General features: G+C 47.2%; 1 protein-coding gene across 1 annotated transcript in view; it reads left to right on the top strand.

The window, feature by feature from the left end:
* Positions 1 to 10,664, top strand: part of ASGR2 (asialoglycoprotein receptor 2) — a 51,403-nt gene extending 40,739 nt beyond the window's left edge. Inside the window, exons 8-14 of the mRNA XM_030862281.2 lie at positions 1,522 to 1,641; positions 1,841 to 1,936; positions 2,607 to 2,678; positions 2,817 to 2,903; positions 2,998 to 3,143; positions 9,866 to 9,972; positions 10,221 to 10,664. Of these exons, the coding sequence (XP_030718141.1) occupies positions 1,522 to 1,641; positions 1,841 to 1,936; positions 2,607 to 2,678; positions 2,817 to 2,903; positions 2,998 to 3,143; positions 9,866 to 9,972; positions 10,221 to 10,377 (785 nt within the window). The 3' untranslated portion in view covers positions 10,378 to 10,664. The remainder of the gene's footprint in view (positions 1 to 1,521; positions 1,642 to 1,840; positions 1,937 to 2,606; positions 2,679 to 2,816; positions 2,904 to 2,997; positions 3,144 to 9,865; positions 9,973 to 10,220) is intronic.
* Positions 10,665 to 12,612: the final 1,948 nt, after the last annotated feature.

Here is a 12,612-nt window from a genome sequence, read left to right as displayed (position 1 = left end):
AATTCCTCATTTCCCCAGCCCCTGGCAACCACCATTGTACCCTCAATTCCTGAGTTTGACTCTTTTAGATTCCTCATTTAAGTGGACATGAGAAAACGGAGGCGCCCAGAGGTACAATGACTTGTCTGTGACCTCAGAGCCAGTTGGTGGCACAGCTGATCAGCCGTGGAGGGTCTGGTTTCAGGGTAGAGGTGCAGAGATAAATGCTGAGCTGACCCAGAGTCAGGGGTTTATAGGTCATAGGTCAGGTTGGGAAGCAGGACAGGGGCCCGCTGAGTGGATGGTGCTGGAGAGAGCAGTCAGGGCTCAGCCATGGGGTCCCCTCTGGGTGGAGAAGACTGTGATCTGGGAGAGCTTCTCTCCCAGGGGATTGAGGAAGACTTGTTGGGGGTGAGAGGAAAAGGGGAGGATATGCTGAGAGGGGGGAGTGGGCAGTGGGGTGTCAGAGACATGCCTGTCTGGGTCAAGAGGAAGGCTGGGTGTGGCTGACGTGGAAGAAGGTGACAGTCCTTGGTGTGAGGGGTCAAGAGTTCTGGGTGGTTGAGGGGGTGCCTGGCTGTGGAGAGAGGGGGCTCAGGGTCCAAGGCAGGGAAGAGGAAGTATTCTGTTTGCAGGAGGAAGACACAAAAGCAGGAGCCCACGGCTGGGAGGACAGCCCCTGCCAAGCCTGCAGAGTTGGCAGGAGGGGAGAGGCCAGCTCTGCGTGTGTGAAGATGTGGGTGCACGAGTGTGAGAGCATGTGAGTGTGTGAGAATGTGTGTGTGTTACATGTGCTGCAGTATGTGCGAGAGTGTGTGAGAGGACGGGCATCTTAGTGCGTGTGTGAGAATGTGCTAAGGAGAGTGTGTGCACTCATGAGTGAAATGAAAAATGCGTGTGTGATTGTGTGTGTTTGGGGGGGGTCAGGGCTCAGCTTGGTCACGGGGGATGGAGAGGTTTCTGTGAGATGATTGAGCGCTAAGGGGAGAAGGTTTATGGTGGAACAGAGGTTTCTGGGGGGCAAGGGCGGAGGGAAGAGGGCAAGGAGGCCCTGAGTGGTGGGAGATGGGAGGATGGGCTTGGGGGGCGGCCCCTGGGGAGTGGTCCATGGTGGAATGACCCTGACTTAAGGATCCCAGTGGAATCGGGGGCAGTTGTCCCAGTTTTGGATTTGTCTGAGGGGCCCAGACAAATTTTAAGACAGGGTCTAGCCTCTAGGACCCCCAGGTCCAGGATCAAGGCTGTGCACACAGATGATGTGAATATCACGTGCATGTGCATCATATGCACCTCTGTGTGTGTGCATGTTTGCATGAGTTCCTGTGGGTGCGAGTGTACAAATGTGTGTGTATGTGCACGCTGCATGAACGCTGGGGTAAAGCCCATTGACTCCCCCAATAGCACCCCCATCTACCTTCCTCTCGCCCCCTCCCACCCCAAGGCTGTACGTCCTCAGGCTCTGTTCCCCTGATGCTCAATGACACTGGCTTTCCAGCTCCCCTGCCTCCGATGCCCCTCGTCCTGACACCCCTTCTCTTGCAGGGACGCCTCCTCCCCAGCCCTTTGTCCTGCAGCGTCTCTGCTCCCAGCTCCGCCTCAGTCTGCTTGTCCTGGGCTTCAACATCCTGCTGCTGGTGGCCGTCTGTGTGATGGGGTCCCAAAGTAAGGGTCACAGGGGTGGGGCAGCAGTGGGGGAGGCGATACAGGCAGTGCTGGGGGCAATGAGAGCCACGATAGGGGAAGAGATGGGGGCAGTGCTGGGGCAAATATGGGGGCAGTGCTGGGGTGGGGAAGGGGACAGTCAGATGAATAGTGATATGGAACACAGCGCAGCCCACTTCATCCTGTTCTGTCTGACAAGGATCACAGCTGCAAGTGGAGCTGCAGACTCTAAAGGAAACTTTCAGCAACTTCTCCTCGAGCACCTTGATGGAGATCCTGGCTCTAAGCTCCCATGGTGAGTGGGAGTGCCCCTAGGGGAGGGACTGGGATGGGCTGGATGATCAAGGAGCTGGTTTTTCAGCATGGGTTTGCTGGACTCCGTGCTGGGTGCCCAGTGCTGGATCTGCAATAGGGGAGTGTTTGCGGGGTGCTGGGGGCAGGGTGTGCACAGATGCGGGCAGATAACCCAACTGGAGAAGCTGGGCAAGGCTTCTAAGGATGCTGATTCCTGAGCCGAGGGTCCCTGAAGGATGAGTAGGTGTTAAGAGTGGAGGATGGAGGTTAGAGCCAGGTAGAGAGCAGAGTCTGTGATGACCGGGGCATGAGGAAGACCATTGCACATTCTGGGACTCTAAACGCGTCCAGTGTGGCAGGAGGTGTGGGCCAGAGAGGTGGGTAGGGGCCGGGCCATGCAGGCAAGCCATGCTAACTCGTGAGACTTTATTTTGAGAAAGTGGGAATCCATCGGAAGGATTTAGCAGTGGACAGGCCTGCGCAGTTTACGCTTCAGAAAATCACTGCGCAGCATTGGGAAGAGTGGGCGGAGTCGGGGAGACCAGTGGGCGGGCACGCAACTTCCCACGTCAAGGTAAAGGTGGCCCAGACTGGTGCTCCAGTGGTGTGAGGATAGAGGGATGTTGGGGATGCGGAACGGAGGGAAACAGTTTAGCTTTCCTCTTTTTCAGGAGGCAGCGCCGGTGACAAGGTGACATCTCTGGAAGCCAAGCTGGAAAAACAGCAGCAAGACCTGAAAGCAGGTCAGAGACTCTCCCTTGAGTGTGTGTGTGTGTGTGTGTGTGTGTGTGTGTGTTGTGTTTCCCCAGCCAAATGCTGGAGTCCTGGTAGGTGGGCACACAGTGCACTGCCCACACCATTGTCATCATTTTGGCTCCTAGATCATGCCACTTTGCTGCTTCATCTGAAGCACTTCCCGATGGATATGCGCACGCTGGCTTGTCAGCTGGCGTTCCTCCAGAGCAACGGTAGGGACGGGGCGGGGTGTGTGGGGGTCTCCAGTCCCTCCTGCCTGTCCCGTCCAGCTGGATCTCATTTCCCTCTGCCCCCCAATGCCTTCAGGCACAGAGTGCTGCCCCGTGAACTGGGTGGACTATGAAGGCAGCTGCTACTGGTTCTCTCGCTCAGGGAAGCCCTGGCCTGAGGCTGAGAAGTACTGCCAGCTGGAGGACGCCCACCTGGTGGTCATCAACTCCAGAGAGGAACAGGTGAAACCGTACCTTTCCCAAAAGCAGGAGGAAACCTTGGGAATGCAAACTCTGGGAGGCTGGGTCAGGCTTGTTTTGTTATTTTTTCTAACCTGAGGAAGAATCCAGAAGCAGAAGTCTGGCCCAGATCTGGGAGATCCATGATGGAATCTAAGCCATTGATTCTAAGAGGTGGGAGATTACAGCCCGGAGCTGGGGCAAAGGACAGGAGCCAGGTGACCGGGTGATGAGGAGCACGTCAGGAGACAGAATATGTGTCAGGATGAACTAAAGGGCCGGGACTTGGGTGGAGAACACAGTGGAGCCACTGAGAGTCCCTGCTTGCTGTGTGCTGGCCTTGGCATGTGATGGTCCCTTGGGTGAACGGAACAGAGTGGGCGGGATTCCCAGAGACTCACCGCTGTGGGTTACTGGGTTCCTCCAAAGCACCCCAGGTCTCCCTTCCTGATGCTATCACCAGACCACAACCCCAAATGGCAAGTTCACAGGGAAGAACCAACCCATTAGAACATGGGGCATTTTTGGGAAAAGTAAATGGTAATATTTACTGAGTCCTTACTATGGGCCAGGCACTTTTATATATCTACTTTAATCCTCACAACCCTATGGGGTAGGCATTCTTGTTATCCCCACTTTGAGGGGCATAGAAATGAGGGAACTAAAGAGCAGAGAGGTTAAGTAACTTGCCACACATTCTGCATAGTAGAATGATTCCAAACATATCTTGCTTTACCAATCAGGTTGAAATTGCCAACATTCTATCAGTATTGGCCTATAAAATATCAGTTTCATGTGGGTCAACCTAAGATTTCAGCAGTCTGTGATTTGGTCCACAAAATTTCATGCCGGCTACAACTTCATGGTGGATGGGTTTGTACCTTCATCGTTAAAAAAAAAAAAATTATTTATTTATTTGGTTGGTTGCATCAGGTCTTAGTTGTGGCTCTCGGGCTCCTTAGTTGCAGCAGGCGGGCTTCTAGTTGCAGCATGCATGTGGGATCCCTGACCAGGGATCAAACCCGGGCTCCCGGCATTGGGAGCGCAGAGTCCTATCCACGGTGCCACCAAGGAAGTTCCCACCTTCATCATTTTGAAGTGAATGTCAGTGTCCTGTTTAATGCTTTTTGCCTTGAATTCATCTTCATGTGATATGAATAGACTGGTCCTTGATTTCGCTTGCATTTGCTTCATGTATCTTTGCCCATCCTTTTATTTCCAACCTTTCTGAGTCTCATAGATGAGTCATTCTCAGCCTTTGCAGTATATTATAATCTCTTGAGGAATTTAAAACATATTGACACCTGGTCTTACACTCAAAGATTCTGATTTAGTTAATTTTGGATTCATCCTGGGCACTGAGATTTTTTAAGGTCTCCCCCCGACCCCACCCATGTGATGCTACTCTACTGTTCAGCTAAGCTTAAGGTATTTCTCCTACAGGTTGTGTATAGTTGTTTTTGGTTTTTAAAAACTGAGTATGTTAGAGACTTTTTGCCTTTAAGAGGTGAGTGTTATCTCATTTACATTTCTTCTTCTTTTTCTTTTTTTTTTTTTTTTTGCGGTAAGTGGGCCTCTCACTGTTGTGGCCTCTCCCGTTGCAGAGCACAGGCTCCGGACATGGAGGCTCAACGGCCGTGGCTCACAGGCCTAGCCGCTCCACAGCATGTGGGATCTTCCCGGACCGGGGCACGAACCCGTGTCCCCTGCATCGGCAGGCGGACTCCCAACCACTGCGCCACCAGGGAAGCCCTATTTTGCTTTTTTTAAAAAATTTATTTTATTTATTTATTTTTAGCTGTGTTGGCTCTTCGTTGCTGCGTGCAGGCTTTCTTTAGTTGTGGTGAGCGGCGGCTACTCTTCGTTGCAGTGAGCAGGCTTCTCATTGCAGTGGCTTCTCTTGCTGTGGAGCATGGTCTCTAGGTGTGTGGGCTTCAGTAGTTGTGGCACGCGGGCTCAGTAGTTGTGGCTCGTGGGCTTTGAGCTCAGGCTCAATACTTGTGGTGCACGGGCTTAGTTGCTCTGCGGCATGTGGGATCTTCCTGGACCAGGGCTCGAACCCATGTCCCCTGCATTGGCAGGCGGATTCTTAACCACTGCGCCACCAGGGAAGCGCGAAGCCCCTCTTTTCTTTTTTTAACTGAAGTATGATTCACAATATTGGGTTAGTTTGAGATGTATAGCAAAGTGATTCAGCTATATATTTTTTTCAGATTATTTTCCATTTTAGGTTATTATAAGATATTGAATATAGTTCCCTGTGCTATACAGTAAATCCTTATTGCTTATCTATTTTATGGATAGTAGTGTGTATCTGTTAACCCCATACTCCTAATTTATCCCTCCCTGCCTCTCTTTCCCCTTTGGTAACTATAGGTTTGTTTTCTATGTCTTCTGTTTGTGAGTCTATTTCTGTTTTGTATATAGATTCCTTTGTATTATTTTTTATATTCACACATAAGTGATATATAATATTTGTCTTTGACTTAGTATGATAATCTCTAGGTCCATCCATGTTGCTGCAAATGGCATATTTCATTTTTTTATGGCTGAGTAATATATATATATATATACGTACATACATACATACACCACATCTTCTTAAGCCAGTCATTTGTCAGTGGACACTTAGGTCGCTTCCATGTCTTGGCTATTGTAAATAGTGCTGCTATGAACGTTGGGGTGCAGGTATCTTTTCGAATTAGAACTTTTGTCTTTTCCAGATATATACCCACGGGATATACCCACAGGTGGGATTGCTTGATCATATGGTAGCTCTATTTTTAGTTTCTTAAGGAACCTCCATAGTGTTTTCCGTAGTGGCTGCACCAACTTACATTCCCACCAACAAGGTACGAGGGTTCCCTTTTCTCCACACCTTCTCTAGCACTTATTGTTTGTAGACTTTTTGATGATGGCCATTCTGACCAGTGTGAAGTAATACCACATTGCGGTTTTGTTTTGCATTCCTCTAATAATTAGCCATACTGAGCATCTTTTCATGTGCCTGTTGGCCATCTGTATGTCTTCTTTGGAGAAATGTCTATTTAGGTCTTCTGCCCATTTTTTTTATTGAGTTGTTTGCTTTTTCAATATTGAGCTGTATGAGCTGTTTTTATATTGGGGACATTAACCCCTTGTCAGCTGCATCATTTGCTAATATTTTCTCCCTTTCCATAGACTGTCTTTTTTGTTAAGGGTTTCTTTTGCTGTGCAAAAGCTTTTGTTTGATTAGATCCCATTTATTTTTGCTTTTATTTCTTTTGCCTTGAGAGACTGATCTAAGAAAATATTGCTATAATTTATGTCCAAGAATATTTTGTCTATGTTCTCTTCTAGGAGTTTTATGGTGACATGTCATATATAGGTTTTTTTTTTTTATAAGTTTATTTATTTATTTATTTATATTTGACTGCGTTGGGTCTCTGTTGCCGTGCACGGGCTTTCTCTAGCTGCTGCAAGCGGGGGCTACTCTTCGTTGCAGTGCGTGGGCTTCTCATTGCAGTGGCTTCTCTTGTTGCAGAGCATGGGCTCTAGGCACTCCGGATTCAGTAGTTGTGGCTCACAGGCTCCAGAGCACAGGCTCAGTAGATGTGGCACACGGGCTTAGTTGCTCTGCAGCATGTGGGGTCTTCCCAGACCAGGGCTCAAACCCGTGTCCCCTGCATTGGCAGGATTCTTAACCACTGTACCACCAGGGAAGTCCCAATATATACAGGTTTTTAAACCATTTTGAGTTTATTTTTGTATATGGTGTGGGAGAGTGTTCTAATTTCATTGATTTACATGTAGCTGTCCAGTTTTCCCAGCACCAATTGTTGAAGTGACTGTCTTTTCTGCATTGTATATTCTTGCCTCCTTTGTTGTAGATTAATTGGCCGTAGGTGTGTGGGTTTATCTCTGGGCTGTCTCACTTACATTTATTTTAAAATACATATCTTTAATCCAGTCTTTTTTTTTCTGTTTTGTATGCTGCTTTTGTTTTCTGCCATTTGCTATCAGAGATTTATTATTTTTGTTTTCTCCTCTGTGTTATTTTGGACTAGATGTAGCCTGTATTTCATTATAGTAATTACTGTCATAACTTTATTTTTTTATTTTATTTATTTATTTATTTTTGTGGTACGCGGGCCTCTCACTGCCGCTGCCTCTCCCATTGTGGAGCACAGGCTCTGGACGCGCAGGCCCAGCGGCCATGGCCCACGGGCCCAGCTGCTCCGCGGCACGCGGGATCTTCCTGGACCGGGGCACGAACCTGCGTCCCCTGCATCAGCAGGCGGACTCTCAACCACTGAGCCACCAGGGAAGCCCTACTGTCATAACTTTAAATGATGGGCTGAAACTTATTGGCTTCAAAAAATAAGAGGTTATATAACTTTCCATATGAAAGATGAGGAAACCAGCACACCTTCACATGCCTCACTCTTTTCTCTTTTTTAAAATTGAGATATCATTGACATTTAACACTGTAAGTTTGAGGTGTATAGCATGCTGGTTTGATACATTTACATATTGCAATATGGTTAATACAGTAGTGTTAGCTCTCACCTTTATCATGTCACATAATTATCATTTCTTTTTTTGTTGAGAACAATCAAGAACTAGTCTCTTAGCAACTTTGAGGCTTATAACGCCTTGTTCGTTTCTCTCCCACATTCCTTAAATGTTTGCACGAATAGTTGGAGTCTTTTCTGTCTTTGAATTTCATTAACCTCGTCCAGATATATCTCAGTGTTGCTCATTCTCTCTGTATTTTTACTCTGAGGCCAGGAGAGTCCTTTTAACACATAAAGTTAGGTTTTCTAACATTTTGGAAGATTTTCTTAAGCCCTGTGTTTGAAAATTTTTTCTTGACCATTTGTTCTCTTTTCCTCTGGAGCACATCTTCCAAAATGATCTCCATTGTCTGCCCCCATAGCCATCATCTTATTGCTGTTTACTTCTATCTTTCTCTCTTTTCCTCTGTATTCTGGGTTCTTTTCTCAAGCCTATCTTTTGTATTTCAGGCTTGTTTTTTTTGCTGAATTGCTGGGGCTTTTTGTTTTTAATGTACTTCAAAATTTTCTCTTCAATTTCTTCTCTTTACTTTTCATTGTTATCTTTCTTCTTTGATATATTGTTTCATATTTTTATGTCGTTCATCTCCTCTTCAATGTTTTTGAGGATGTAAGTTGTTCTCCAGTATCCTCTTATGTTTTGAAACATGCCTTCTTTACAAAGTATATTTTTCACCTCTCTTTTGATATCACAGTGCTTTTTTCTTCCTCCTCTTCCTTTCCATCCTCTATTTTTGCACAAGTTCCATGATAATACTCCCCTGTGCTACTTCTTTGAATGGGCTGAATTCTTTCTTGCCTGTTATTTACTAGTGAACAGAGCAGATGCATTCTTCTGGACTATCTTCTTCAATCATTTGGCAGTATTTCATTCTTCCCCTCAGTCTTCAACACAGAGGGCTGGATACTGATGATTTGTATTCTTTGTTCAGTTATTCAGCTTCTTGTGATGGTGGGAAGAGGGCACTGGGGCAGGTGGCAGCAGCGAATAGAATATCTTGTCTCCAGTCACTTTCCCTCCAGCTCAGTTGACTCCCTTGATTTTGGGGAGCACCCCTACCAGCCTCTGAGGGCTGTCCCTTCATGCGCAGGATGTCGACCTATTTGCAGGATTCTAGAATTCAAAGGTGCTACTGTATCTGCCTTTAGATGAGGTGACTAACTGCAATCTTAGTTGGGTCTCTAGGACATGAGAGTGGAATTAGGAAATTTTCCTCCAAATGCAGTTGGAGACCTTTCATATGCTGTCAAAGAGAACTGCTACACGTGCATGTTGGTCACCCATCCTCCTGTTTCCTTCATAAAACAATGTGATCACACCCTCCCTCTGCTGCCCTCCCAAACCAGGGGACTTAAGTTCCCAGAAAGGGCCATATCTATAAGAGAAAGCTGCTCGGATGTCTGTTGTCCTAGGAGGTGTGCATGAACCCTGGCAAGCTATCTCAAAGACAACTTGTGTCCCAGCCCTTTCCAGCTGGATGGCTGGGCTGCCCCTCGCACATAGGGCATCTTCCTATTTTCATCCAGACTGCCAGACTCCATGTAGCCAAGTCATAACAGGGCTCTGGGCAGTGGGTCCAAGCTTGGAAGCTCTGGGGCCTGGAAAACAACAGAAATGACAGCTATACACAGAAGCAGGAGCAGATAAGTGTACATGAGAGGCGAGTGAAACTGAGATCCTTAATGGGTAACTGGGGCCCATGGGGGCGGCAGGGGCCGGGGTCAGGATCCAAGAGTTTGAGGCTGTGAGCAGAAGACAAGGAGAAGCCTAGAATCTGAGTCTAGCAGCCGTGCGTTAGGAATAAAACGGGAGGCCAGGTCAGGGGGCAGCGGTCATGAACTCAGGCACTGGATTGATGCTCTGGGTTCCACGATTACCGTGAGTTCCTTGACCTCACATGTAAAGTGTGAATCATTAGGGCGCCCAATTTAGAGGGCTTTATGAGATTTAAATAAAATAATCCTTGTAAAGCACTTAGTGCAAGGTTTAGCCCAGTAAATATTCACTAAATGCTAGCTATGGTTGCAGAAGAAAAAGCAAGGAACTAGTGTTGGGAGCTGCTGCTTCAAGGTGGCAGCAGATCAGGCTGGGGAGGGCTGAGGGAACCATAACTGATGCCTGCGTGGAAGTACAAGGGACTAGAAACTTCCCTCCTGCCTGTTTTCCAGAAATTCATTGCACAACACACGAACCCCTTTCAAACCTGGATAGGCCTCACTGACAGTGATGGCTCCTGGAGATGGGTGGATGGTACAGACTATAGGCACAACTATAAGTAAGTGGCTACTCCTTCTCTCTCCCTGTTAGTTTGGCCTGGGGATGGCCATCTGGTCTCTCCCCCCAGTACACTCCCACTCGTCCCTCAGGGACCAAATTCTCCAGCCATCTTCCCCCCAGACTCCCAGACTCCAAGGCTGCAGCTGCTGCTCCCTCAACCGCCCAAGGCCATGCGTTTCTGAGGTGGGGATGAGGGTTGCTGGGATGAGGGGGCATCCAGAGCTGAGCTCTGTCCCGCCTTCCTAGGAACTGGGCTGCCACTCAGCCAGATGACTGGCAGGGGCACGAGCTGGGGGGCAGCGAGGACTGTGCTGAGATCCGGGGGGACGGCCGCTGGAACGACGATTTCTGCCAGCAAGTGAAACGCTGGGTGTGTGAGATAAAGCGGAACATCACCATCTAGATGTCCTGACCTCTAGCAGACCTCTGACCTCCAGCAGACCTCTGACCTCCAGCAGACCTCTGACCTGCATCCTGCCTGCCTCCAAGTCCTCCACTGGGCATTTTGAAGAAAGGAAGAAGAGAGTCCTCAGAGGCGTGGGGAGGGGTTGAGGAGAGATAGAAGGGGGTGGTTGAAGAAGCTCAGACCTTGGGGAGACTGAGATCCCGCCTCCTTCTGAAAGTCACTGTAATTACTATTATAATTTTTGGCCTCCTCAGTGGATTAGGAAAAGGACAGATACTTGAAACTCTGCGTGGCTTGGTTATTTGGAACTGGGAACTGTAGGGTACAAAGAAGAGGGAGGGAGAGGGTCTGGAAGAGAGAAAGCTTAAGTGCTAGACGGCTGTCCTTGACACCTAATCTTGAAGACATGGGTCAGGGAGGGGAGGGAAGAGGATTGAAACAGAGGAAGGCCCCGTGGAAGGCACTGGTGGGGGCGGGGAACTGGCTGGGCTGCGGCTGGAGGGTCTGCCCACACCCTGAGGGGTTCCCTGCAGTTGGGATCCCCTCCAGAAGAGGTTCCAGGGAACACCCCTGCTCCACTGTCAGCCTGGGAACTGTGAACTGGGCTGGCGAAGGTCAGTGACAAAGGTGTGCTAAGAGAAGGAGGATTGGTATGACCCCAGATAGACCTAGACGTGTCTCCAGCACATGGTGTCTCCAACAGTCTCCACAGTGGGTAAACTGCACCTTCTAAGATCATTCTGAAATTGACCTTAAAAGAGTCTGTAATCAATTAGATTTTTTGGTTTTATTTTTATTACAAAAGTAATATATACTATTAGTTTAAAATGTTTCAAACACACACACACACACGCACACTGGGAGTCTCCTCTCACCCTTCCCACTTCGCCGCAGAGTTAACAATTTTCATGGCTATTGTATTAGTCAAGGGTCTCCGAAGAAACAGAACCAATAGGATGTATATGTACCAATAGGAGATATATTGGCTCATGTGATTATGGAGGCTGACAACTCCTGAGTTCTGCAGGTGAGCTGAAGAGCCCCAAGGTTCCCATCTGAGTCTGAAGCCTCAAGACCCAGGAAGAGCCAATGTTTCCATGTGCCAGTTTGGAGAGGGTCAGGCAGGAAGACCTTTCTCTTACTCATGAGAGGGCCAGCCTTCTTGTTCTCTTCTTGGCTTCAACTGATTGGGTGAGGGCCACCTGTATTAGGGAGGGCAATCTGCTTTCCCAATTCAAATGTTCATCTCATCCAAAACACTCTCACAGACACACTCAGAATAATGTTGGAGCAAATATTTGGGCACCCTGCGCCCCAGTCAAGTTGACACATAAAAATGAACCATTACAGGGTTCCTGTCAGGATGTTTCCTGTGTATGTGCATATATGTGATACTACATGTTATTAGTAGCTTGTTTTTTCACTCTCCAGTGTCTCATTGATCCAATCTATGCTATTTCCTGAGAGGTTTTACTTCACTGAATTCAGCAGGGGTAGAGAATTCCAAAGTATGGATGTGCCATATATTATTTAATCATTCTCTGTGGTGGGTGAGTAGTTGCTATTTTTGTTTGTTTTCACATATAATGTTTCAAGCAATTTTTGTTTCTAAGCTTGTGCTGGGTCAAGACTTCCCAATTTTCAGCTGCAAATTTTTCTAGGACTTTTCCTTCAAAATGTTTGCAATTGGCATTAAATTAAAAAATTATGACAGAAATAATACATACAATTTAAAGTCTTGTAGGGCTGGAAGCAGTTACAGGAACTGTTTCCTTCAGCCACTCCTGCGGCTTAGAGAAACCACTTTTAGTGTTTTAGCTGTTTCCCTTAGTGTTGACATTTGTACTTCTAAATAATATACACAAACTGATATCTCTTTATCAGTTGTAGACATTATTTAGTCACTTTTCATCACGTAGGTGGGCACAATTTTCCAATTTAGTCTATAGCAATTTTTGCTTAAATCCTAATTCAGAATCTGTGTCAGTTATGGCTGTGTCAATATTGTTAACTGCTGAACCAAGTAGTATAATCTGATTACATTTCCTTTCTTGCACAACTTTTGTTTCTTCTGAAGTTAATAGTTGAAAAATTTGCTTCATATTCTTTGAAACAATTGCAAAGTCTTCCTTAACTGTAAAAAGGCTGACAACATAATTTTCTGCACGTGCAAACTGGTCACATAGCCAGCACTTCAGTTGTGGTTTTTTCCTAGAGCCACCAGGGTGAATC

The sequence above is a fragment of the Globicephala melas genome, chromosome 20 (genome assembly GCF_963455315.2).
Source record: "Globicephala melas chromosome 20, mGloMel1.2, whole genome shotgun sequence".
Lineage (NCBI taxonomy): Eukaryota > Metazoa > Chordata > Mammalia > Artiodactyla > Delphinidae > Globicephala > Globicephala melas.
Note: the sequence above shows the minus strand (reverse complement) of the source record. Positions and strands in the feature narration are given on the sequence as shown.